Source organism: Danio rerio, chromosome 17, assembly GCF_052040795.2.
Source record: "Danio rerio strain M-AB ecotype USA chromosome 17, GRCz13ab, whole genome shotgun sequence".
Classification (NCBI taxonomy): Eukaryota; Metazoa; Chordata; class Actinopteri; order Cypriniformes; family Danionidae; genus Danio; species Danio rerio.
In genome coordinates, this window is record NC_141037.1 from 38,727,856 (window position 1) to 38,755,000 (window position 27,145).

The window sequence follows — 27,145 nt, forward strand, 5'->3', positions numbered from 1 at the left end:
TAAAAGTCAAATATTATGTACTGACATCATAGCAAAGACAAAATAAATCAATTAAAATGTGCTGGGGAAAGTGGCTCTACTTTAAATCGCACTTGAAAAAAAAAATACTTGATGATGGATTTAAAAACATCACAGGAGGGAACTGTGGTGGCCTTGCAAGGACATTAGAGTAAGCAGGAAAGTGCCATTTTCAAGGCTGTCAACAAACAACTCAGAGACTAGTTTGTAACTCAATCACTCAATAACTTAGACTCGTTCTTTATGGGTCACTTTGACAACAGCTCTTCACTTCAATCACACACACACACACACACACACATGATTCGATTGAAGATTTTCATATATTTTACCCTTTAATCGTTTACAAAAAGACATAGGGGTGACGTAAACATAAATATGGACGTAAACCATTGCAATCAATGATTGTATACAGCAGCAAAAACCTTCAAAGGAAATAACTCAACAGTGTTTGTACCTTCAACAGACAGTTTTGTTTTCCGTAAAACAATAAAATCAGGAGTTGCTAAAGAAATTAAAGCCTGAAGTTGCCGATTCAGCTGTCGTAATAGTTTGGTCTATCTTCGATAACCCAGGAGGTCCCCTGTTGGAGGCCCATCTGTAACATATAAATTCGCAATGATGCTTGAAATTGATTTCAAGCAGGGTTCCTTCCGCTTAAACCGTATTGTGTTTCAACCATTTAAGGCACCCCGTTATTAGTTCCCCTCTCAGTGGACTGCTTCGGTAAATTCAGAATCAATAAACTGTGGTTTAACACACACAAATACACAGAACAAAGACCTAAAGGACACACTACAGGTTGGCAAACAGTTTGGCACAACTTTTAAAGGCAGAACAATTTTTTTTTTCTCCAAAGATCACAGGTAAATAATGACTGCATTCCGACTAAGTCACATACTAAAACTCCTATCTAAGGGCTGACTTGCACATGTGCAGGATAGTTTATTTTATACAGCACTTTATACAGTACATCTAGGCACACACCTACATCAGAAGATTGCATTCATATTTGTAGCAAATGTTGGAACATAATCGAACTCGCCATCTGAAATAGTCCGTAAGCCATCAGTCTTTTTTTAAAGGGATGGTTCACCCGAAACTGAAAATTCAGCCAGCATTATTTACTCACCCTTCACTTGAGTACAAAAGATTTTTTGCAGCTTGTTCAAATAACTTATTTAAAATGAGCTGAAACAACACAACTCTGATGTTTTTGGGACAGCTGAATTGTTTCATGTTCAATTCACTTGAATGTGTTAAGTTAATCAATTTGTGTTGGGACAGCATGAATGAATTGTGTGGAACCCAGCAATTTTAACAGTGTACTGGAAGCTGCATTCCACACAGTTTCTTCACAATTTTAAGTGGATTGAACATAAATCACAAAAGTTGTCCAAAAAAAACAACAACATCAGCACAAAAGCATTGTGTTGTTTCAACTCATTTTTCATAAGAAGCTTGAATATGCAGCATAAGTCATTTTTTGAGTGTATGAAATCATCCCGGCAGACACACAACATCATGAGAAGTTATTATTAGGTTATATTTACATTTAAAAAAAATATTTATTTATATTTGAAAAAAAAAAAAAAATATATATATATATATATATATATATATATATAATTTTTTTTTTTACTCGTTCAAACTACTTAATTGAAATGAGCTGAAGCAACACAATTCTTGAGATTTCATTGGGACAACCTATTTTTTATGTTTAATCCACATAAATTGGTTAAAAGTGTTAAGTTTACTTAATCAATTTGTGTTGGGACAACATGAATAAATTGTGTGGAACCTGGCATTTCTTACAATGTAGGTCACGTGAATTGACCATGATATTTGGTTCATTTTAGGACATTACCTTGTTATTCCGATAGCCATGATCATATATTCTCTCAAAATTTTAGTCTCTCAATCTCAATCTCAACAGCTTGTGTTGGAAAGAGACCAAAATGCAACATCGAGCCAACATCTTACTGCAACGTCCTATTAACGTCAAATACTGACATTTATTTATCAGGTATGGCAACTAAAAACTAAACTCAACATCTGATACGTTATAGTGGTAACGTCCACACAACGTCAAGCTATAACATCATTAGATGTTGATATTTGCTTGATTTTAGGTTGGACGTTGGACAATGACATCGACCTAATGTTAAGTTCTGATGTCAACCTGACTTTAATTTCCAAACAAAATGCAACATCCCCACAACGTAGGGGTACAACCTCAATCTGACGTTATGTTGACATCCTGTTCCTGCTGGGATAATTATAGTGACCAAAATGATTAATATGATAAAATTACCTGAAAATGTTCAAAGATATGCTTCACACACACATATTCCATCATGTTTTGTATCTGAAAATGAACAAAGAACAATTCAAATTTGCAGCTTCATGCGATTTTGTGACAAAAAACAGACGTGGTCCCTGCCTTTTGAATCTGTTAACTTATGTTTGTATTATTTCATGTACATAAGATTGTCTTTTTGGTATAGTTTTTGGCACATGTGTGTTTTTATAAGTTATTCAAGGTATTGTTTGTAAAACCTGCAGTTGGAAAAATACTTCACAGGGATCATAAAGCTGCTTTATAAAAACCAAAAATAATTATGTGATTTGAAAAAAATATCAGATTGCAGTTTTTCTTACTGATATTGCGATATTATTTAGTAAATTTAAGCTCCAGCTCAGTATTCTTAATAGTGTACAACACGTACTTGGAAAAGAATACAACACACTTTAGCTGTATATACACCGTGTCTCAAAAATCCAAGCAAAATTAATTCTGACAGAATTTCGTCAAAATACCTCCTACTTTAATTGGTAACTATTTAATTTTAGTTTTCTCAAGCCCCTGACACCTAGACTGTAACTCTGCACAAAAAGTTTGGCCAGAGGGAAAATGGTCATCCCCAACTGAGTCTGGTTTCTCTCTAGGTGTTATTTCCCTTCACTTTTGTCAATTGGTTATGTTTTGTTCCTCGCCACTGGCATACTTGGTTTGGGGCTGCGCATCGATGGATTTTCTCTTCAGTGTTTTGACTTCCAGCAGTGAAATTTAAACCACACTGAACTGAACTAAACTGAACTTCAACTCTGAAAACTGGACTGACGCATCTTTAATTTACTAGAACTTCTATATGTGAAGCTGCTTTGACACAATCTACATTGTAAAAGCGCTATAGAAATAAAAATGAATTGAATTATATTTTGAAATTAGATGGCAAATAAATGAAATTACATGATACATTTTCCACCTCATCTGATTTATATCATCGCATTACCTACATAATAACCCAAATATTGACAGAAGAGTACAATTTTATTACTTGCAAACTAAATTAGCACGCACAGAAAATCAATTCAATTCATTTCAGCTTTATTCGTATAGCGCCTTTACAATGTAGATTGTGTCAAAGCAGCTTCACATAAATGGTCATAGTGATTGGAACGGAGTAGTTCAGTTTTTAGTGTTTAAGTAATAAAGCAACGATTACAATATCAGACTTATTAATTGGCATGCTCCCATGCAATCTGTTGGACAGTGTGATGGGTGCGTGGTGTGTCGTCTTGGCTCAGCACCATGTCTTAGACAGTGATGATAGTTTCAAAAGTACGGACAGTGCGCGGACGACCACTGCTCACCACATGGCATACTGATTCAGTGCGATCAATTTTCGCCAACAAGTAATCCAATCCAACTTTTGTCCGGTTTTTCGTCGGAAATTCATGAAGAAAACGTGAAGCACTGTAGCCTTTGAGTTCTCGTAAACCTTCGATCACCTTTAGTTAAGCCTTACACAATAAAAAATAAATACGTTATCATTATGCCATCTTTACATCATCACCAAAGAAAGTAAATAAAAGGATTATTCTAATGTAGACATTGCGCTGTTACTCCTGTACAAAATGTAGTCATTTTTATTGTTGTAGTTCGATAAGCAGTCTTAATTTTCTATGATATATTATTGCTTGTTTTTTTGAGACACGGTGTACATACAATGTGATTGGTTACCGGGTTTCAGCTTTCTTTAAATCTCTTGAGGGCGAGTAAATCAAGAGGAAATTCTCATTTTTGGGTGAACTATCTCTTTATAGCTATATTTTATATTCCTTTCATTAAAACACAGGATAAGCATTATGATTGTGTAAAAATCGAAAAGCAAATATATCTATTCATATTAATATGATTGCACCCACTATAACACACGTTCGCCTGGTGTAAAACATTGATTGAGACCTCACTGTTCATATTGTAGCCATTCGAAAGACTCTCTTATGCAGAATTACAAGCTTTTTTAGAAAATAATTCATAAACTGTGGATAAATCATCTGTCGATGCTCATAAAAGTCAAAGAATCTTAATATTCTACACCAAAATTCACTTCAAACCGTTGCTTGATGGATTGATCTAATTTAACATTCAAATGTTAGCAGTCATAAATTAGATATATTTATTTTAAATAATGGTATTGTTTCTAATATAAAAGCAAACTAACGAAGAACAAATCACGAGTGTAACACAAGTACGTACTTAATAATAATAATTAAGAGAGATGCAATTGTTGAACCTGAATTTCTTCTGATTCAAGTACAGTAAGTCAAACCGTCTTCACAACAATAAAGCTTTGGACTCTAATCACGCTCTCTTTCTAACACCTTTTCTCCATGTGCAACACTGTAAAAGCCCATTTCTGTCACATTTAGAAAAGAAACACTGTGAAAAATCATTAAGACATAACAAGTCATAATTATGACATAAAAACCTAAAATATATGCCAAATCAAAATGACATATTAAGTTAAAGGGTTTTGGAGAGATATATTAGTATCCTGCAGTATTGGCATCCATATTAGCTGTCATATTTTAGAATTGTGGATAATAATTATGACTCTGTATTAGGGATGGGCGATGTCGACCAATTTGGCATCGTACGATGTCTAATGTGAAACATCGTGATAGTCTATGGCATTGTCGTTGTAGGTGAAATAATTATTTGTGAATAAGTTAATAATTATTTATGAATAGTTTTGTTTATTGTTAAGTTTATTGCTTGTAGCTTACCGTTTTAACTACCTGACCTGCAAGGTCTTTGTTTTACCCATTACCAAATCATAAATAAATAATGATAAGTTACACACAAATTACCACCTGCCAGTCACTTTTTCAGCGAGACTTACGAGTGATCTGTGTCGTTAAAATGGCGTCGACAAACTAGGTTGGTAAAAAAGGTGCACTACCAACAAGAACCAGCCAACAGTATCTGAGGTTTTTATTAAAGTACAAGCATGAAAGCAAAGATTGAAGCAGTGAACTGACACTGTGAAACATTACCTGATATATTCTAAAGACAGAAGAGTCGTTAAACAGAGACAGGATGAATTAAATCTTAAGTTTAACAACTATTGTGAAACGCGATCCAGTGGTTCATCCTTGATAAACTGTCTAACGTGCACTGCTCTCAGGGGTTTTGTGCCCACTGACCCAGCTGGGACTCGAACTAATAGCGTTCTTGCTGAAAGGCGACAATGCTAACCACGGAGCCACCATGACGCCTGCATTTAGACTTTTACAATGTTATTTTTTTATTTAATATGAATTTTTAATCTCAGTTGAGACTTGCTGTCTTGATGTATAGTTTCTGTCTCATAACTATGATTTAGTATACCAAATAATATAGACTTTTGCAAATAATTTTGACTGTCATAATTATGGCTTTTCATTTTTCAGACTTTAAATGTCATAATTTGATTTTCCATAGCATACTTAGTATTATTGACAACAGTATTTATGACTTTTTTTCTGGTTTTGACTTTTGTCTTCTAATAATTTGGACTTTTTTTGTAAGAATGTTGACTTTATTGTATATAATGTTTGTTTTAAGCTTTGAAAATTTTTATAGCATCATTTAAATTTAGTTTTGTTGGTTAGTCATTAGCACTGTCGCCTTACAGCAAGAAGGTTGCTGGTTTGAGTCCTGGCCAGTTGTCATTTCTGTGTGGAGTTTGCATGTTCTCCTCGTGTTCACATGGGTTTCCTCTGGGTGCTCTGGTTTCCCCCACAGTCCAAAGACATGCGCTATAGGTGAACTGAATTAATTAAATTATCCATAATGTATCCATGAGCGTGTGTGTGAATGAGTGGGTTTCCCAGTACTGGGATGCGGCTGCAAGAGCATTCCACTTTGTTTTTGCATAAATATGGGTTATTAAATACAAGTATTTCATATATGTCTAAAAATAATTGAGTCTTTTGTCTACTTTATTTAATGATCATGTTTTTATGCTATAATTAGTTATTGCTTTATAATTATAATATTTAAAGGGAATTTGGGCTTTATCACAATCTTTATGTTAATTTTAACTCATAATTATATTTTTCATAATTTCTCTTTATGTTTAACTCAAAATAAATGTTTCTTTCTGTTAAAATAGCTGACAAACTATTACTTTTAAACACATACAACTCATTTATGTCTGTTTTTCCATAATATGTTTTAATCTGCAGTAATTAAGACTTTTTTTTAACTTTTTAATTATTAAAGTCCATTTTGACTTTTGTCATAATTAATTTACTACCTTTTATGTCATAATTATGACTATAGCCATCTTTTGAACTTCTTATGTCACATGCATGATTTTCCAAAGCACCTTTTTTTGTTTTGTTGTTTTCTTTCCAGCATATCAGAAATGTGCTTCCACCCAACATCGCTGACCGTTGCCACCCTCCGCTGTTCCATAAAGTTTTTATGACCTGTGCTAATCTTTAACATTTGACCTCTGCCGTGTCAAACCAAATTCCCCTCATTTGTTCACAAGCGCTGCTACCGCGTTCCTCTCTCCACAGTCCCTGAGCACTGATTTCATTGATTTCACACAAGTACACACAAACAAAACCGAACTCAATAAAGCTTTTACAGAGACACGTGTGCACTCAAAAATGCCTGGCTAAGCTGGTTTATGGATATACCCAATATATATATCCATCAAAGTCCCTTTATGCTCTGCAAAATTACAAAGAGATACATTTGCCTACTCTAAACTAATACTGAAGCTCTAAAACAACGGCTACGACGACGGGCCAAACTAAACACAGAAGCGTAAATCCCAGACAAAACAGCGAGCTCTACGAGACGTCCCTGATATATGGTGCTTGTTTCCGAGATGCTAAAGCAGCAGTTTTGATGAGCAGAAGACTATAAGAGGCTTCACTCGAGTCGCTCCGAATAAATGCCACATGCAGAGCAAACACAAGCCTCTCCACCAATCCAGCAGAGCCACTCCATGCATTAAAACACAACAAAAATTACACTAGCTATACAAAACCAAACAAAAAATGCTCCCAGCGTGGGGAAAAATAGCTACAGCATAGATCAGATCTGAGTGACGTGATGAAAATGCACAGTGCGTTCATTTTTAGAGAGTAAGAAAGCACAAACAAGCCATTCTCATGAGTAACAGGATGATGACGATGAGTTTATACAGATAGACATAGAGCTATATTTATATATATTTATATATATTTATATACTGCCTAATAAATACACTTGCTCTGTGCAAGGTGTGATGAAGAGCTTGTTTCACATAGTGAAACCCAGTTGGGGAAGAGCATGCATTTGTCAATGTGCGAATGCCAGGGAGATTTTTCCTTCTTGAAGTCGCTGGTCCTTTCCTGGGGCTCAGAATGAAGGGGTGGAGTGCCTTTTCCCAGAATGCTTCAGCGATGACACTGGATAAAATGAAATAAAAAATAAAAAAACATAAAATGTCAGGCTAGGAAGGTCATGTTGGTTCTGGAGCTTGTTGTGCATTTAACTTTGGGATTAAGCGTAGGGCTAGGCAATGTTCTGTTATACTTACATGAAACATTCTATATTCTTTTACTCTGACTCAGCTAGAAGAAAGAAAAGAGGCCTTAATCAAACCGTGAAACTATGGATGACTAATGACTACTTTCTGTAGAATGGGAAGTTTAGATGTTTGATCTATTTAAAGGGGTTGTGAACTGAAAATCAACTTTTACTTGATCTTTTGTTGTATATGAGGTCATTGTATAAAAAGTATATCCTGTAAGTTTTAGAACTGAAATCAGCCTTGTTACTGAAATAACAGCTTTTACTGACAGCAGGGCCTGAAAACGCCTGATTCTGGAATGTACCCATCTATGATGTCATAGGTAGATTAAACCAAGACTGAAGAATCTCAATGCCTGATTCTATAGCTCCGCCCATTAATTCATGCAAGGCATGGCCAGATGGTGTCGCAGCGGAGCAATCTGTTGAAGATTTTTGTAATTTTTTTATTGTGGATAAACACAATAGGTTTCCTTCAGAATGTACACAAATACAGACAGACACACTTTGTAATCTATTACAGTGGTCCCTTGCTATAACGTGGTTTACCTTTTGCGGCCTCGCCGTTTTTTAGACTGAATTTTTTATTTTTGTTATTTTTACAGTGCATTGTGTTCAGCGTCCTGATTGGCTGTAGACCATTGTCAATCAATCTTCTCTGTGTACAGAATGTAAAGAATGTGTTCAGCTTGCCAAATTAACATAAATATTCGATTGCTAGCAGTGTGAGTTTCAACAAGGATGCAAAAAGAGTTGTAATTGTCTGCAGCAAGTCCATCGTAAAAGGGGTTGCATACTGGATGTGCCTCGCCACGACGCACCATGTATTTTAGAATTGTAAACAGGATTATATCAGAGTGCACACACCGGCACCGCATGTTGACAACTGTCTGCAGTGCTCAGGTACGACTCAAGACCCTGTTCACATTTCTGTCTGGTGTGTGTTACTTTCAACTGCATCAGGTGTACCTTAAAGATGTTACCTGCTAGTTCTGTGGATCAGTGACTGCAGGAAAAAGAACATTACGCTGGATGCCAACATTATCCGGACAAAAACTAAAAAGCTTTATGAACCTTTTACTGACAGTGATGAATGTTTGCGCCTGACAACAGGTTTTGATCTTTGGTTTTATCTATAATAGATTACTGGATTTATTTTTCGATGAAAGTTTAAACTTTGAGAGTCCTTAAACAAGAGAGAAAAGTGTGAGAATGTTAATGCCTGTCAGTGAAAAGTTTATAAAGTGTGCCGTGAGAGGCTTTACAACCTTAAAACATCTATAATAATTGTAAAAAATAAAGCTCAACTTTGCAGATTTTGCCCACCACGGATTATTTTTAGAATGTAGTTTCTGTGAATAACAAGGGATCACTGCACACACATTGTAATCTATTAGGCTATTATCTGTCATTTTATTTATTTATTAATTATAATTTTGACATATTTAATGCTTTTACATTTTATTCACATTTTCACACTAATTATTAATAAAGAGTATTGTAGGGATGCATATTCTCCACATTCAATGAGTAAGGAGAGAATTTCTAATTTCTAAGTTTTGTTAATAGTATGATCATACTGTACACATATATGAGAAAAAACTACTTTACAGTATCAAATGATCTCTTATTTTTTATAAAGCTTGTTGGAGACTCGTGCACATACAATATAGCATCTACTTAAAACTTGACATTGCAGCCTGATCACGGTCAAAAACAAACTTTAATGGAGTACTATTGTCATGGGATGTTACTGCTTAAACACTGCTAAAAGTCAAAAGTAAAAACTGAAAAGGTACTCTAGAAGTCTAAAAAGTTGACAGCTAGTGTATTAGGAAGAACTGTTATTCAATCATAGCAATAGGCATTGAAAAAAAAAACTTTACATTCTGCAAGAAAGTCTCAAAACCAGAGTAGAAAAAAAGTGTATTACATTACAAGTGGACCACAGAAGAATAATATCTTTTCATGACAGTTCATGACCCCTTTAAATTAATAAGGATGCACTGGTATTAAATTTCTAGTAATTTCTTTACACTTGATAACCGATAATCGGCCGATATTAACAGATTAATAGTATTTATACTAGTTAAAATGTAAAGTTGTTTTAATTGCTAGGATGAATGTTAGCATCACAATATTATATGTGGATATTAATTCCAATGTTATTTGTGTGTGTGTGTGTGTGTGTGTTTTTAAAGAGATTAACTGTAAATGAGCTATAAACAACAAAGGTTCACCAAGACAAAATTTATAAGAAAAAATGTCACATTTTAAAATATTACTGTTAATGTAATGAATCATTTGAATAATTATGCTAATTGAGAAATGCTATTACTGCACACTATTGTATTCAAAAATGGTTCCATAAGTGTTTTTGGACCCATTGAGTAAAAGAAAATTCACATTTGTGGAAAAAAAGACCATTGGGCTTCAAAGTTACTTTGTGGAACCATCAATGCCAATAAGAAACCTTTTTTTTAAAGAGAGTTTAGAGTTTAAAAAATGTTTAAGAGTATATAAAATCTTAAATATCGGCCGATAACAGACAAGATACACATAAAAAAGTGCATCCATTTAATTTTTGGCTTGAAATCTTATGAAAGAGAAAGATTTACTCTTTTATTTCAGTTGTCATTCTGAAAGAAAGGGAAATGGCCTTTGCGACTCACTCTTCTCCCGTCCATTTCGCATGTTCTCTTCCTCTTCCTCAAGCCCGTCATCCACTGTGAGAGTTACAAACATTAAAATGAACAACTGAAATCTTGAAGAAGGCACTTGAAGGTAAAAGTGTGTGTGTGTGTGTGAGAATACCTGAGTGAAGTTCTTTCACTAGTGACGACATAGTGTTTGTGATCGAGTCTGCAGCCACTAAAAGATCATTGCGGAGATTTCTTGGTACACCTGAATAAATAACACACAATATTCTGAGCTTTAATGAAGATTTCCACACATATTTAAATGAGTGATTAATTTTTGGCTTGTTTCATGTGGCATTAGATTTAAAAACTGTACAGCAAAATTGCATAGGCTACAGTTGTAATATATTTAGTTATTCTGGACCTACAGATGGCCAAACAACATAGAGAATGACCAGATTACAGTACATTACTTTTCAGACAATCCATAACCCAAAAAATCCTAAATTAAAGTGTGGCACAGAGCCCGTTAAACATCACTAGATGGAAACATCCTCTTGAACATCTTCTAGACATCTCGTAAACATTTGAAACATTTCCGTCTAAACTGTTAATGCAATCACATATCTATAGTATTCATATAACTGGTGTTCACAGAATAATCAGCATCCATCCATCTTTCCATTACCCAAACTGCTTGTTTCTCTGCAGGATCATGGGGATGCTGGATCTCATCCCAGCGATTGGAGCCACAGGCGATGAGGAACCCTGCGTGGATAGCTGTTCCATCACAGGACTCACACATATTTGCACTCTCATTCACACTTGTGGAACATTTCTCTAATTCTCCCATGCTGCATGTTTTTTTGGATTGTGGACCAAACTGGAGGCAACCCACACAAACACAAGGAGAACATGGAAACTTCACATAGAAATGCTTCATGGCTTAGCCCAGGACATTCTTGCTGTTAGTCGAGACAAATCTCTTATGCATCTTTTATTTATCCAATTAATCATTGTAAAATTCTCCTATATGTCATCAAAACATATCCTAAATATCTTCTAAACATCTGCTAAACATCTAAACATACTTTAAAAGCAATCCAGGCTCTTTATTTATATGCACCCATATATACATTTCTGGATATCATGAAATACGTCCCAGGAGGTCCGTTTCTTTGCAGTTTTTGTATTCAAATGTCCACCAGAGGCCACTGTGTAAGCTTTTCAGACCCCCTAGTTTTTCGCGACTTTATTGTGGTAATTCCCAGAAATTTGGGGACAATTTTGTATATATACATCACATATATAAAATGGTAGGAATTAAGCCGAAGGAAGGTTATATGACTTATTTTTAAGCACAAACTTACTTTTTCTCTTTCTCAGATTTTGCTCCTCGGAGCATCTGACAGGTACCTCACTCAGAAAATGTGTTTGGGCTTCCCCTACCGTAACACATCTAAAACACAGATCACGATAAAACTCGTCGCAGGGAAGCAATTTATTTCGGTAACTGCATCGCAAAACAAAATTACTTATCGATTTTATAAACACCATAATACCAGACATATGAGTAAAGCAAAAATAATGTTTTTCAATTCGGTCAAGGCAAGCAGCCGTCATCCATGAACCAATCTCCATCATCGTAAGCTGCTTTCTTTTCTGTCTGTTCCATTGCTCCGTTTTTTTAGATGTTTGCTCCCCATTTTTGCAGTCTGAAGCACGCCAAATGCAAAACAACCCAACATGGGGCCTCCATGTAATGTAATAATTGTGAGGGCGTAGGCGAGACGTAATTTTTCGAGAAACACGCAAATACATCATGTGTGCTGCATATGCAATGTCTATGTGTGTGAGTAATGTAAAACAATTAATTGCAAACTGAAATAAAAATATTTTTATTATATGGTTTGGAATTTGATATTTGCAACTATTTCGCGTTTAATTAATTTATGCCTGCTGTTCTCACATAAATCCACCAGAGGCCACTGTCGACAAACTGACTGACTGCCTGACTGATACCCCCACCCAACTGATAGTGTTTTCAAAAGCAATCCTGATTTTCACTGTGTTTTTAGATTTTACCACGTTCTCCCCCTGATAATTACTTGTTTATTTTATTTTTTTGCCAATTGTTGTTTCACCTGCTTTTTGGAACCGTTCTTCATCGGACTCGAACCCTGTCATCGAGGTCAACTCCTCTCTGCATCTCATGTCTGCCAAGGTACATGGCAAACTAGTGACAGAGGAAATGCCGTCCACAAAGGTAAGCGATTAAATTAGTGTGAGAAAAAAAAAGACAGAAGCTATCAGCAGCATCAAACCACCTCGTAGCTTTTGTTTTAAAGACGAAACGCAGCTATATATAGCTCTGGCTACACAATTCGCACTCTCCAGAAATGTATATAGAGGAACGTTTTCACCATGAGCCTGTGTTGTATAAAAGTTTTAAAAATCTGCCATTTTAAACATCTCTATTTTGAACATATTCTAAACAATTCCCAGTAACCTTCTAAACTTAACAAACATCCCCTTACATTTTTTTAATAATCTACCCCTACATCCTCTAAACATCTTTTGAAAATCTCTTAAATGTTCTTTATTTCTTCTCTATAAATCTTCTAAACATCCCCTAACATAATTATATACTTTAATTTTTTTCTAAATATATCAAAACCACCACCTACATTTTTAATTATCTCCTAAACACCTTCTTAAAATCTCCTAAAGTACTTTTAATATGTTCTAACATTCCCTAAATGTTTCGTTAACATCTTCAGTGTGTCTCCTTAATGTCTCCTAATATTATTTACCATGTCTCCAATTGTGTGGCTAATGATGTTTGTCAATGCAGAGCTTCATCCTGCTCACCCTGAGAGAAGGCATCCAGCACGTCGTCTCCAACCCCTGCCAGACAGTCCTGCGGCGTGTGTGTGGGGGTTGAGCCGGCCGAGGTGGAGCGGATGGGCATAGGCATGGTGCAGCTGGCACTGTGGCTGGGCGATGAGTGTGGCGAGGTCCCCGTCTGAGCCTGTAGAACAGGGATGAAAGAAAAGAATGCAAACATTACACAAGGTGTGCAATAACCTGAACATCCAGGGTTCCCTCGCTCCCTCAAAGACACTGCAGACAAGCCTATAGATTTCTGGTCGACATTGCTCCTAAAGATCGACAATCAGCCATTTAATTGCTTCACTCAACAGATCTTTACTCTAGACTTGACATTCTACTTTCAATTGAACAAATATAATAAATATTGACCTTTGTTTATTCAAACTTGTGCAATTCTATTAAGCTTTCAACATTAGATTTATAGATTGTACAATTTTGTTTCAGAGTTTTATTTGCCAGTTATTTTCATAGTTCATGTGTACAGCAGGTGATTAAGATTTTATGTTTTCATAAGACTTAATTTTAACCCAGGCTCATTGTGAAAACAAATCCTGTTTCTACCTACATTTCAGGAGAGCGCCAAATAAGTCCCAAGAGCTACGTCTTTTTGCAATTTTTGTTTTCACGAATTCACCAGGGGCTGCTGTGTATGTCTTTTAAGATCTCAACTATCTCTCACGGGTGCCATTCATGCCTGCTGTTCTAACTTGAATCCACCAGAGGCCGCTGTCAACTCACTGACTGAATGACTCACTGACTGACCCACCCTCCTCTTTCCTCAAACCCAACCAATAGTATTTTCAAAAGTACCGATTGGCCTGCCCATCCACTTCCCTAAACCCAACCGACAGTTTAAAAAAGCAATCTAGAAAAGCCCTGATTTTTACCACGTTTTAAGATTTTTCCACATTCTCAGTCTGTTGTTTACTTGTTTATTTATTTATTTTTTTGCTTCTGCTTTTTTCTTACCTGCTTTCTAGAACCGTTCTTCGACAGACTCAAACTCAATCATCATTATCAGACGTACATGGCGAGCTAACTGGACAAACTGGTAACTACAGGAAAGCCGTCCATATGGAGGTAAGCGGTCAGCTGGTAAGCGTGAAAAGGAACTGCATCATACCACCCCATAGCGTTCGCTTTAAAGACAAAATGCAGCCATACGTACTTCTGGCTACATAATTCGTAATCTCCAGAAACCTATATAGGACTACGTTTTCAGAATGAGCCTATGTTGCTTAATTGCATGCCTCATGTATACTTCTGCATCAAGTGACTACTGTACCCCACGGTCCATACCTTTGCCAACGCTAACATGTAGACAACGCTATTGTGAGCATTAATACATGTTACTAGCATTAATGCATTCTTTTTGTGTTGCTCTGACAATAATACTTCTCAAACACTTGTAGACAGTACGGTTTGCGCCAGAATATGTGCGATGCTACTCTGGAAGTAGCTCAATCTCACAGTCACAAAGCAAAAGTATCCATCAAGAGCTCCACTGTAGGACTCGACACATGTTAACACTCTCGCCACTGGCCTAGCTCCCACGACTCTCAGGCCTGCCCTACACTCTTCACGGCTTCCAATGCCGACCAATCAGAAAGCTTGTGCTTCATGTCTCTGCGATGTTTAGTTACATTTCTTGAGAGGTGCACATCAGGGTAAATGCGAAGGGTATGTGTGACTATGCAGGACCAACCATGTGCAATCATATGCAGAAGTATAACTTGGAATTTAAAATAATGCACCAGCAAAAGCTCAGCATAAGAAGAAAATCCTATACAGAGGAACAGGGAATGCCGTGTCTTCAGAACAATTCAAGTGATATTTTCTTTTCAAATAATCTCTGTCTAAAAGTGCACAAAGCAAACGCCATCAATAATGCAGACCTATAATTACCACCTATTGGTGAAGATTTAATTTTCACTTTGTTCAGCATGTCTACTGTTTTTGTTTCATACCAATTTTCATCATAGTCACCATGATTCAGAAGTTAAGAAGTGAGTTTTCCTCTATCATGATGTACACATTTACTTGAAACAGTTCTGAATCTAGAAAAAAATTTAGTGCATTGCATGATTTCGTTCTAGGCAACGCAGTGGTGCAGTAGGTAGTGCTGTCGCCTCAACGCAAGAAGGTCGCTGTGTCGCTGGTTCAAGCCTCGGCTCAGTTGGCGTTTCTGTGTGAAGTTTGCATGTTCTCCCTGCATTCGTGTGGATTTCCTCCTGGTGCTCCGGTTTCCCTCACAGTCCAAAGACATGCAGTACAGGTGAATTAGGTAGGCTAAATTGTCCATAGGGTATGAGTGTGTGTGTGAATGTGTGTGTGTGGATGCTTCCCAGAGATGGGTTGCAGCTGGAAGGGCATCCGCTGCGTAAAAACGTGCTGGATAAGTTGGCGCTTCATTTGGCAGTGGCGACCCCGGATTAATAAAGAGACTAAGCCGACAAGAAGATAAATTTAAAGTACACATGGTGTAATGTGAAGAGAGGCTGACAACAGAAGTGCGGATTCAATTGCAGGTTTATTAAACAGAGATGGTCAGGCAAGCAACGGTCAACACAGGGGTAAACAGATGTATACAGGCAAACCCAGATTCGTAGTCAAAATAACAGGTGAGTGGTCAGAAAGCAGGCAGCATACAACGATAATAAACAAACAAAACAAAGCGAGGGTCAAACACGGAAAGGTAAGGCTAAGGAAAACGCCTCGTAATGCCACACACAGTTAAAGAAGACTCAGCCATGATGTGTGTGTGTGTGTGCTGATTAAATAGTCCTGTAATCAGTTCGTGAGCAGCTTCAGCTGTAAGTGTTTGCAATCAGACAGGATCAGGAACCGGTGTGTGTGTTCACAGTGCATGACTGGATCTTGTAGTCCAAATACCAGCGGATTTGTAGTTCTTAAGCGAACTGCAAATTTACCAGGGATCTGCCAGGATTAGATCGCTGGTGATTATGACACATGGAATCAAAAGTAACCATATTTATTTTGTTAGCTCAATTTACTATTTTTGTGCTGAACAATTTATCTGTGCATCTCACTACGAATAAATTACGTTTGCCCTTGTAATCTTTACTCGAAATCTGAAAATGCACTTCCTGTTTGTTTTCAGTTGAATTTTCAGATTACATCTGTCTGAGGTATACCAAACAGAAATGCTGAGGAGGAGGTGTCTGTTAGGTTGTAATAACTGTCCGGAAACCTTTTTTTCCAATCTTTCTGATCAAAATGCCTACTCCACTACATCCAATCAGCTGGCAGTAGAAAAAAACAAGCCACAACCACTGTTCACAACCAAGCATTTAATATTCCGTTTCTCTATGAACTGCTTAACAACATGGAAAAAAAATGCTCGCAGCTTCCGGACTTTAAAAGTCAAATAATACATTTTTACTTTCTATTTTGAAGTCTAAATAATTTAGGAAAAACTAAATGAAATAAATAGATCAAATAAATAGAACATTGAATTGGGAAATTGCTTGTAAAAAAAATTAATAAATCAGCAATTGGAATCAGTCATGAAAAATCTAGATTTGTGCTTCACCAGCATTCTTCATGCATCTTTGGGCCGGGAGCTCACTGAGCAGCAGGCAAGGGCCACTAGAGGAGCAAAAGGATGGTAGAGAAGGGCTGCACTGTCCCACAGATTGACACTGAGCCCAGGGATGTGGCGCAGGGCCAGGCAGCAGATGGCTGGCCAGACTGCAGTCACATTAGACACGAGGTGCTTAGCCCTGATGAAAGGAGAGCAGGTCTCTGATATTTGGCAGGCAGACATGCAGCTCGTAGTCCCTGCCTGGGTCACAGGAACAAAGCAGCGGGACTTGACTGGAAATGGGAGCTTCATGTCCTCGTTATGAGGAGCAGACGTGACAGAGATCGCCCACAGAGATGGTCTGCGATAAGCTCATGAGATATCCTTGATTTAATCAGGCAACCTTTACTGTTCAATCATTTTTTAAAAATCTCTAGTAGTAAGGTATTGACTGGTAAAGATATAACAAATCTCTCGTCATTTAGTCATCCTTGTGTCAAAGGTAGAAATACAATACTACTATATTTTTGACTGATGATCTGTATCAAGCAGAATTACAAAATTATAAATTGTACAATCTACGCTATTAACAAACCATTAACTAAGACTTTTTGATCAATCACTAATTAGATGCTTATTATTAGTATTTGTGGTAAGCAGGACTGCACGATATACACTCGCTGGCCACTTTATTAGGTACACCTTACTAAAACCGGGTTGGACTCTTTTTTGCCTTCAGAACTGCCTTAATCCTTCATGGCATAGATTTAAGGAGGTACTGAAATATTCCCCAGAGATTTTGCTCCATATTGACATGATAGCATCATGACTTGTCTGCTGCACATCCATGATGCAAATCTCCCGTTCCACTACATCCCAGAGGTGCTCTATTGGATTGAGCTCTGGTGACTGTGGAGACCATTCGAGTACAGTGAACTCATTGTAATGTTTAAGAAACCAGTCTGAGATGATTCGCAATTTTTGAAAGAGTGCGTTATCCTGCTGTAAATCAAGACTAGTCAGACCAGGCAATCTTCTGTTGTCTAATTTTGGTAAGTATGTGCAAATTGTAGCCTCAGTTTCCTGTTCTTAGCAGACAGGAGTGGCACACGGTATGGTCTTCTGGTCTGCTGCTGTAGCCCATCCACCTCAAGATTTGATGTGTTGTGTGTCAAGTGATATTCTTCTGCATACCTCAGTTGTATAACAAGTGGTTATTTGTGTTACTGTTGCATTTCTATCAGCTGGAAGCTGGAGGTCTGGCCGTTCTCCTCTGACCTCTGGCATCATCAAGACATTTGTGTCCACAGATCTGCCGCTCATTGAATATTTTCTCTTTTTAAGACCATTCTCTGTAAACCCTAGAGATGGTTGTGCATGAAAATCCCAGTAAATCAGCAGTTTCTGAAATATTTAGACCAGCATGTCTGGCACCAACAACCACGTTCAAAGTCACTTAAACCACTTTTCTACCCAATTCTGATGCTCGGTTTGAACTGCAGCAGATCGTCTTGACCATGTCTACATGTCTAAATGCATTGAGTTGCTGCCATTTGATTGGCTGATTAAAAATTTGCGTTTACAAGCAGTTAAGACAGGTGTACCTCATAAAGTGGCCGGTATTTACATATAATAAACAAACTAAAGTCATAAATAAACACAACGGAGCAAATGTTAAAATGAAAAAAAAAAAAAATGCTGTATTGTTTTCTGAAGAGAGTTTGCGGGTACAGAAATTGAATAATCAAATGTAAAATAGCACTGCATAGTCTTCATTATATAATTAATTCAATAAAATTAATATTTATTTAACAGGCCTCTATTAGTCACATTCAGGCTTGAAAACACATGTACTGTAGATGATAAACTTACACTCTACTTTGGTTCAATTCTGCAGTGTCTCCACAAATCTCATGTGTCTGACCTGCGGTTTCTGGTCATCTATAATCTCAACTCAACATTGCATATCTTTGCGATGTGACTATTGCAGACGCACACATTACAATATCGATGGTCAAACAATATATTGTTCAGCCCTAGTAGTAAGGTAGTTTTGGGTAGGATTATGGATGTACAATAAGATCTTACTTTATAAGTGCTAATATCCAGTTAGTATGTTAATAATAAGCAGGCAGGTGATAGGCCAGTAGTAATTGTTGTTGTTGACTTTTTTTTACTTACAGTGTTACCATATGTGGCTAATGTGGTCTTTTACATACTGTAGCTAGTGCTCATTTCATATAAATACATAAATCAACCATTTCTCAGAATTTCAATGTGCCATCTTTAAAAAACATTTTAAGATTTGATAAAGATAATATAAAGATGTATAAAGATTCACACTAAAATGAAAAATAGTTAAATATTAAAACTGCATATTCGTTTTGAGACTGCTAATGATTACATATTAACAGTGTTATTAGACATTAGTTTGCATTCGGTTGCATCAGGTTGCATTAGGTAATGTTACTTAATGTATATACTAGAATGAACAAACAATAAATTATTTATTTATTACAGTATTTATTCATCTTAGTTAATGTTGGCAAATGAAAATAATGATGTTAATGATGAATGTTGTGTTAACTCACCGGTTATTAACTTAACATGTAAAAGCTTGGATTTTGATAATGCATTTGCAAATGAAGAACTGTGATTATAAATGCTGTACACAATTGATCATGCTTAGTTTGTGCTAGTCAATACATTACCTAACTAATGAAGCATTGTTGTGAAGAGTTAAAGTGTAAAATCTATCACTTTCGCTACATGGAAAAGAGCAGCCTAAACATTGCCCCAAACATCTCCTTTTGTGTTTTATAAGGTAAACAGTCAGCAATCCTTCCCCTTTTATGCGTTATACACTGTAAAAAATGCAGGTCTCCACACACAGTTAAAATTAGAGAATTATTAGCCCCCGGAATTATTACCACCCATGTTTATTTTTTGATAAATGATTTATTTTAACTTTGCCATGATTACAGTAAATAATATTTGACTAGATATTTTTCAAGACATTTCTATACAGCTTAAAGTGACGTTTAAAAGTCTTAACTAGGTTAATTAGGTTAACTATGCAGAATAGGGTAATTAGGTAAGTTATTGTATAATGGTTTTATAATATGATGGTTTGTTCTGTAGACAAAAATAAATAGCTTAAAGGGGCTTATAATTTTTTCCCAAAAATGTTTTTTTTTAAATTTAAAAATTTTATTCTAGCCGAAATAAAATAAATAGGACTTTCTGCAGAAGAAAAAATATTATCAAATATTCTGTGAAAATTTCCTTGCTTTGTTGAACATAATTTGAAAAATATTTTTAAAAGAATAAAAAAGGGGGCTAATAATTCTGACTTCAACTGTAATTCATGTTGACCCAACACAAATCAATTAAGTTAACTTAACACTTTTAACAAATTTATGAGGATTGAACATAAAAAAATTAAGTTGTCCCAATTAAATCTGAAGAATTGTGTTGTTTCAGCTCATTTTAATGAAGTAGCTTGAACAAGCAAGCAAAAATATCTATATTTTTTAAGTGTGAAACCCATGAAGCTTTTCTGCCAGTCAATTTTTAGAAAAATGTCGGTTTTCTCATATATAATAGGGCTGCACAATACATCGTTTAAGCATCGATTTTGCAATGTGTGCGAAAAATTCGCAATAGTCATATCGCAAAACATGCAATGTCGAGTTAGAATTATAGATGTCCAGAAACCACAGGTGAAAAGACACAAGATTTGTGGAGACACTGCAGAATTGAGCTGTAATAGAGTGAAAGTTCATCTGCATGTGTTTCTAGAGCCTGTGTCTGTGTGAGCATTTAAAGACCGTTTAAAGCATTTTACTAGTGCATAAAGAAGTTACATAAATGTTAATTTTATTAAATGATTTGGTAACACTTTATTTTAATGGTCCATTTGAGTATTAGTAGACTGTCTGCTCAATATCTGTTCATACTGCTCCTTCAACAGACATTTAACTGACATAACAGACATTTAACTGAAGTAAAAAACTTTGCAAGTACAGGTACATGTCAACTTACACTAACCCTAAACCCAACTCTAACAGTCTACTTTTAATCTAATGAGAATTAGTTGGCATGTAGATGCAATGTAACTTAAATTCAACAAACAGACCATCAAAATAAAGCGTGACCGTATATTTATATGGTGAAGACTGTGCAGTGCTATTTTACATTTGATTATTAAATCTCTGTACCTGAATACTGCTCTCTCCAGAAAACCCTACAGCTCGCTTTATATCATGTTATTATTTGCTCAATTGTGTTTATTTATAACTGTTTTTAGTTTATTATATGTATTTAATTAATTACATAAATATATTTTTTTATTTCAATCCCCTACAAAATCATCCTAAGTATGACTTTTTAAAATAAAGCTGTTTAAGTCATCTGGTGAAATCGCAATATATATGGCAGAGAAAAAAAGTCGCAATATAAAATTTTTCCAATGTCGAGCAGCCCAAATATATAGGATTCATATGTTGGATCAAACATTTGCAGCTGTGACCCAGCATGTTTTCCTCAGACTTTTGAGCTGTATTAGAGAAACACTTACTGCCTGTTTCTGCTCTTCGTCCTGTCAGCCAGAAGATGAGAGACGATAGTGAGTGAACGCAGAACACGGTGAGAGACAGAGAGAGAGAAAAGAGACCATAAGTGAGCACAGATCAAGAAACAGTTCATGTTTTCATACAGTTCTTCAACAAATACTTGGTCAAAATAAGCAAAAAGGAATGTAAAAATATATTTATAGTAACATTTTAATCTTTTGCACAAACTTTTACTCTTCAGATGTTCATGCTGCCGTGAATTGTTCAGTTAAATCAAATGAACTTTTCTAGTAATCTCAGCTTACATCAAACAAACTGACTAAAATATTAAGGTAAACTTTGTAAAACTTGAGAAACAAATATCTTTGATAAATACATGTGTTCCACCCCTGCAAATGAATCTGAGCTAAATCTTTGGAAGTACATTCCATTGATATTTTACATTGTTTTAGTACACCTGGGTGACTAGGAACAGGAAATTATTCAGCATTGACTTCCTGTTTTTTACATGGCTATACACATGTTGTGACTCATGAGGTGGCATAATAACTCATTCATCCATCCCACTGTAAGGCCAAACAAAACAGCAGCTATTTTGCTAATATAAAATAGCAGCAAAATATCCCCATTTATCCTAAATATCAAAATTTCCAGCATCAGAGCATTCATTTAGAATTCATATAAGGAAGCAAGAGGATGAGTGTCAAAACACACTATTAGGAGAACACACTGTAACAAATGCTGGGTTCCACACAATCCGTTTGTGTTGGGACAGCATGAAGGAATTAGGTTAGCTTGTTAGTATTTTACAAATTTAAGTGGATTTAACATGAAACATGTAAGTTGTACCAAAAAAATCCCTCAAATAGCCTCCAAAACTACAATCTGACATCATCTAAATCACTGCAGTGTCAGTGTCTCCACGTTTTTGTTGATATTTAAAGAAACACTGAAAAATGCATTTCTTATTTATTTCTTACTTATTTCTAACCAAATAAGACTTTTTGTATTGTTTTCAGACAAAACAAATCATAATTAAGTGAGTGTTTCATTAATAAGGAGCAAACTAATCTGCCAGCGGGACAGGTTGAATAATCTTTTTTGTTGTTTGTACGAAATAAGAACAACCTACCCCCATTGAATAATATGTTATAAGAATAAAAGACAAAAGTAAGACTTTTTTGCAGTAAAAAGAGTTAAAAGTTAAACAACAAAGAGATTTTTTACAGACTTCTGTCATGTTTACTCAGGGTGCCAATACAGGTTGGGAAATGAAAAGCTAAATTGTTGTCCAGCAGGTTTGGTACCTTCAGGAGCCTCATGAGGCCCTCCAGCTGGACCATCAGCTCTCTCCTGCTCTCCTGCAGAGCTGACATGCGCCTCTCCAGCTCATCTTTTCTGTGCCTGAGCAAAATCACAAATAAAATCGATAACAGGGATCTGCCAAAAATATACAACTTGAAGCTGGCATAGGATGGAAAACTGGAGTTTCTTTAATCTTTCGGATAAAAAGCTCTGTTCATAGGGCAAATCTCCTTCCACAATCCACTCATGCAGTTCATAATAAAATATAGGTGGAAAAATGGCTCAAGATAAAACACTACTGACTATGGGCTCTATCATAAACCCGGCGCAAGATGTGTTTGATGGGATTTGTGGCTATTTTCAGACCATCTATTTATCATGTGGTCTATTTTTAGAGCACAATAATCTGAACACTGGACAAACATCAGGTTTAATATTCTTGTTTATTTTTTGACACAGTATTAGAGTAAAAAACAAGTGTAGATGGGATTTCAGATGTCTTTTTATCACTTCGTAATTCATATTGGGAACAGCTAGAAAAAAATTAACTAGTTTTCATAATGTTTTGTAAAATAAAAGGCTATATGAACTCAAATATATATGAATCAGCAAATTATGTATGAACAAATCCCTCAGTAAAAAAAAGCTTTAGAATACAGATATATTTAAAATTGTGGTGTATATTGTATGTGGTTTATGTACAGTAAGTGCTGCTAAAGAAGAAATGTATGGCTCAGTGCAGAATACAAAAACTAAAATAGCAGCCTTTAATTAGTGTTATTTATCAATTTATGTCTATATACTGTATATATATATAAATTACTACTACTATATACAATATAAAAACAAGTATAATTATATTGTTTACTATATTGTTTACAGTATAAATACAAAACATTGATAAAAAAAGTATACAAAAGAAGGAATCTAAAGAAGCAACACATAAAATAATGCATTGCATAATACTTTTCATTGGACAAAAAAAAAAAAAAAAACTATTTATAAAAAGCCAGAAGGGCAAAAAAATAAAAAATTCACAAAATTAACACGTGAATTTAAAAAAGAGTGTTTTTGCCTGCAGCATCTTACTTTAAGAGTCAAATAGATTGCATAAAATGGTCATAATACATTGGATTTATATTAAATATCCTCTCAGATATGACCTCTATAAACTCTAAAAGCAACTGCTCACACAGTAATGAGGCTGAATCTCCATGAAAGCAAAAACAAAGAGGGCATAAACTACACATAATGGAAATGTGCTCATTCATTCGCTCATCTCGGGAGACTAACATACTATTAAGCAAACTCATTTGGCTCGTACATGCCCTCTGGTGCCCATAAAAGGTACTCCTTTTTAAATGACTTCGACAATGACTAGAGGGATGTGAAGTCCCACCCAGTCCATTTAAAACTTATTACATTCATAACAGTCTGCAATGTTCTGAAACGCTCGGGTGAACTCAAGCTAAGGGTCATTTAAAGTGAAAAACTTCTCACTTACTGCTATAATATTACATCTATATATACGTGTATGTATGTGTGTGTATATATATTTAGTGTTCTTTTTGTGAATAGTGCCTCAAGTGTGTGTCATCATACCGCAGCAGTCGTAGCTCTGCCAGAAGTGTTGGGTTCTGCTGGGCTTTTTCAGGGGTTGGTTGAGAAGCTTGTTCATGTTCCAGACGCAAACGCTGGATCTCCTGCAGGATCTCCCTACATCAACATCATACAATAAATAAACCGAAATGATCTCAAATGGCACTTAATGAAAGCTGTCAATATGTCACAGACTTTGTAGTCACTCCTGCCTGTTATTCACATTAAAGTTAATATTATTTTGTAAACAAATGATTATTATAATTCACTGCAAGTAAAATGACATTTAATTAAGTACTTTTATATATACAACTAGTTATAGTAATAAAATTAATAATGGAATAATGAACTGATAATTAAAAATGTCATTAAATAGTGCTTCTTACATCCTCGTGTGTAAGTGGATCTGTATAAATGCATTCGCTAAATGACTAAATTGAAATGTCATTGTTTTTATTATATTTATTATTATTGTAAAAGTTTAATAATGGAAAAACTTGAAATATGTAATACATTTTAATTGAATCAAACTAGTAACAATTATTTAATAGTATTGTTTAAAATAGGTGATGATGATTATTATTATTATTATTACTATTATTATTATTATTATTTTAATTATGATTATTATTATGTTGGTGTAGTTGTTATAAATAATATAAAATATACAACTGCTATTTAAACATTTTAAATAACAAATGACAATGTTTTATTAGTTCCATAATTAAATTTATTACATGACTACAGTATTTCAATGGTCATTATTTTTTATTATACATAATCAGTATATTGTTAACAAGGAATGTATTTGTTATTACTTAGAACAGATGTTTGAAGTGAATTTTATAGCTGAATTTTATAACAAATAATAATAATAATAATAATAATAATAATAATTATTATTATTATTATTATTATTATTATTATTATTGTTATTATTATTATTATTATTATTATTTTATTACTGTGTAATTCATTGAACCTAATTTTCATGTTATGTTAGCTAATAATTACAATAATAATAACTGATTGAATGAAGTTATATTTGTAGTAAAATGTGTAAATATAAATAATATAAATGTGGTAATAATTAATTTACATGACATTGTATGTCTTCATATGTTCCTAAAGGTTCAGTAACATTTTTAATGGTTTAATAATTAAAATATATAACATGATTTTTTATGGTACAGTATAAAGATAATAAGTTACGCGTGTTTTCGAAGACCCTCTTCCACCCCAGCTCCACCTGTGTTTAGATCTGCTACAGGGGTTACATGTAGATTAAGTTTGAGGCAGCAGTGTGTTATATTATCAGACAGCATGTCTGTGTCTATACTGGCAGTAGCAGGTCTCGGTACTTGTTCTGCCATAATAAACAAAGCAGCAGCTGCATGAGCGTAGCAGCTGTATACCGCCAAGACCAAATACATCAACACTGACATAGGTTTAGGGGCATTTATTACCATTACAAAATGTTATACTATAAAAACTAGGTTAATAAGGAAGTGTTTAATCTAAAAAGCAGAGCTTCCACCTGTTGGAAAAGCGCACCTGTTTTTATTCTCCAGCTCTGCAATGAGTTGCCGCTGCTGCTTATTAGCATCAAAGTTGAAGCTTAGATCAGACGGAGGGCATTGCTGAAAGACAAAATAATTAGAGAAGTGGATTACTGATTATGAGCAAAACTAATTAGAAAGATGCTGTTAAATCAACACATAAAAAAGGAGTCACCCTGCAATGAAAAGCCAGATGTACTCTAAAATGAGCATTGCATGCTGCTGATTTTCAATCAATTTAAAACAATGAAATGAATGTGTCCTGAAAACTTCCTCTATCAGATTTTTTTAGGTGTGTGTTTAAGGTCTTACAGTGGAGTTGCTGGCTTCGGCTGCCAGACGAGCCGCATATCGAGCAATGAGACGATGCTCTTCATCCAGTCGGCTGGGACTCTCAAGAGTGCTATTCACAGACAAACACACAAAAGATGAGAAATAATACATACAGCAGGACGAAAGACTGTGATGAAGCACGAGACGGATGAACTGAAGATCGAAAACCAAAATGAGAGATTACAATATCTGGAAACATCAGAACTGACTGCTACCAATACCTGAATATAATGTAATGCTATGGTGCTATTGAATGCTTGATTCTGATTGGCTGATGAACATTCTTAAGCCCTGTTCAGATTACAAAATTGTAAACCTGATTTCAGCACAATTTGCTTGAAGTAAGGAGTCATGGGTATTTGAAAACAACAAATGGCACTCAAAAAAGAATTTTTGCTGCTTGTTTAAACTAATATATTTAAAATGAGCTGAATCAACACAATGCTTGAGGTTTTCTTGGGGCAACTTAATTGTTTCATGTTAAATCCACTTAAATTTGTAAAAATTAAAAAAACAAAAACAAACAGTTAACAGTCAACATGAAGGAACCCTGCATTTTTTGTGATTTCTTCTCATGTCATACGAAGTGTACAACAGCTGATGATATGTCCGTGATGCTTCATGATACCAACCCAGAAGATCTAGCATGTTTCATGAATGTTAAAATCAAATTTGGTGAGTACTGGAATAAGCATGTAAACCAGGGGTGACCGCCAAGGAAACTAAAATATTAAATTTTAAAATATTAAAAATTTAATTCAGAAAAGAAAAAAGCTATTAGAATGGCCCGGCCAATCACCTAATGTGAATCAAATGGA

General features: G+C 35.2%; 1 protein-coding gene across 22 annotated transcripts in view; it reads right to left on the reverse strand.

Moving 5' to 3' along the window:
* Positions 1 to 327: 327 nt before the first annotated feature.
* Positions 328 to 27,145, reverse strand: part of dtnbb (dystrobrevin, beta b) — an 89,124-nt gene continuing 62,306 nt past the window's right edge. For 5 of the 22 annotated variants that reach the window (XM_087289219.1, XM_087289218.1, XM_087289212.1 and 2 more), the window contains 9 exons: positions 26,307 to 26,397; positions 25,990 to 26,075; positions 24,439 to 24,552; positions 22,839 to 22,935; positions 21,537 to 21,557; positions 13,393 to 13,552; positions 10,697 to 10,786; positions 10,555 to 10,608; positions 5,901 to 7,758 (listed from right to left, as the gene is read on the reverse strand). In XM_087289219.1, the coding sequence (XP_087145345.1) occupies positions 7,709 to 7,758; positions 10,555 to 10,608; positions 10,697 to 10,786; positions 13,393 to 13,552; positions 21,537 to 21,557; positions 22,839 to 22,935; positions 24,439 to 24,552; positions 25,990 to 26,075; positions 26,307 to 26,397 (763 nt within the window). In that variant the 3' untranslated portion in view covers positions 5,901 to 7,708. 22 annotated transcript variants of the gene reach the window in all.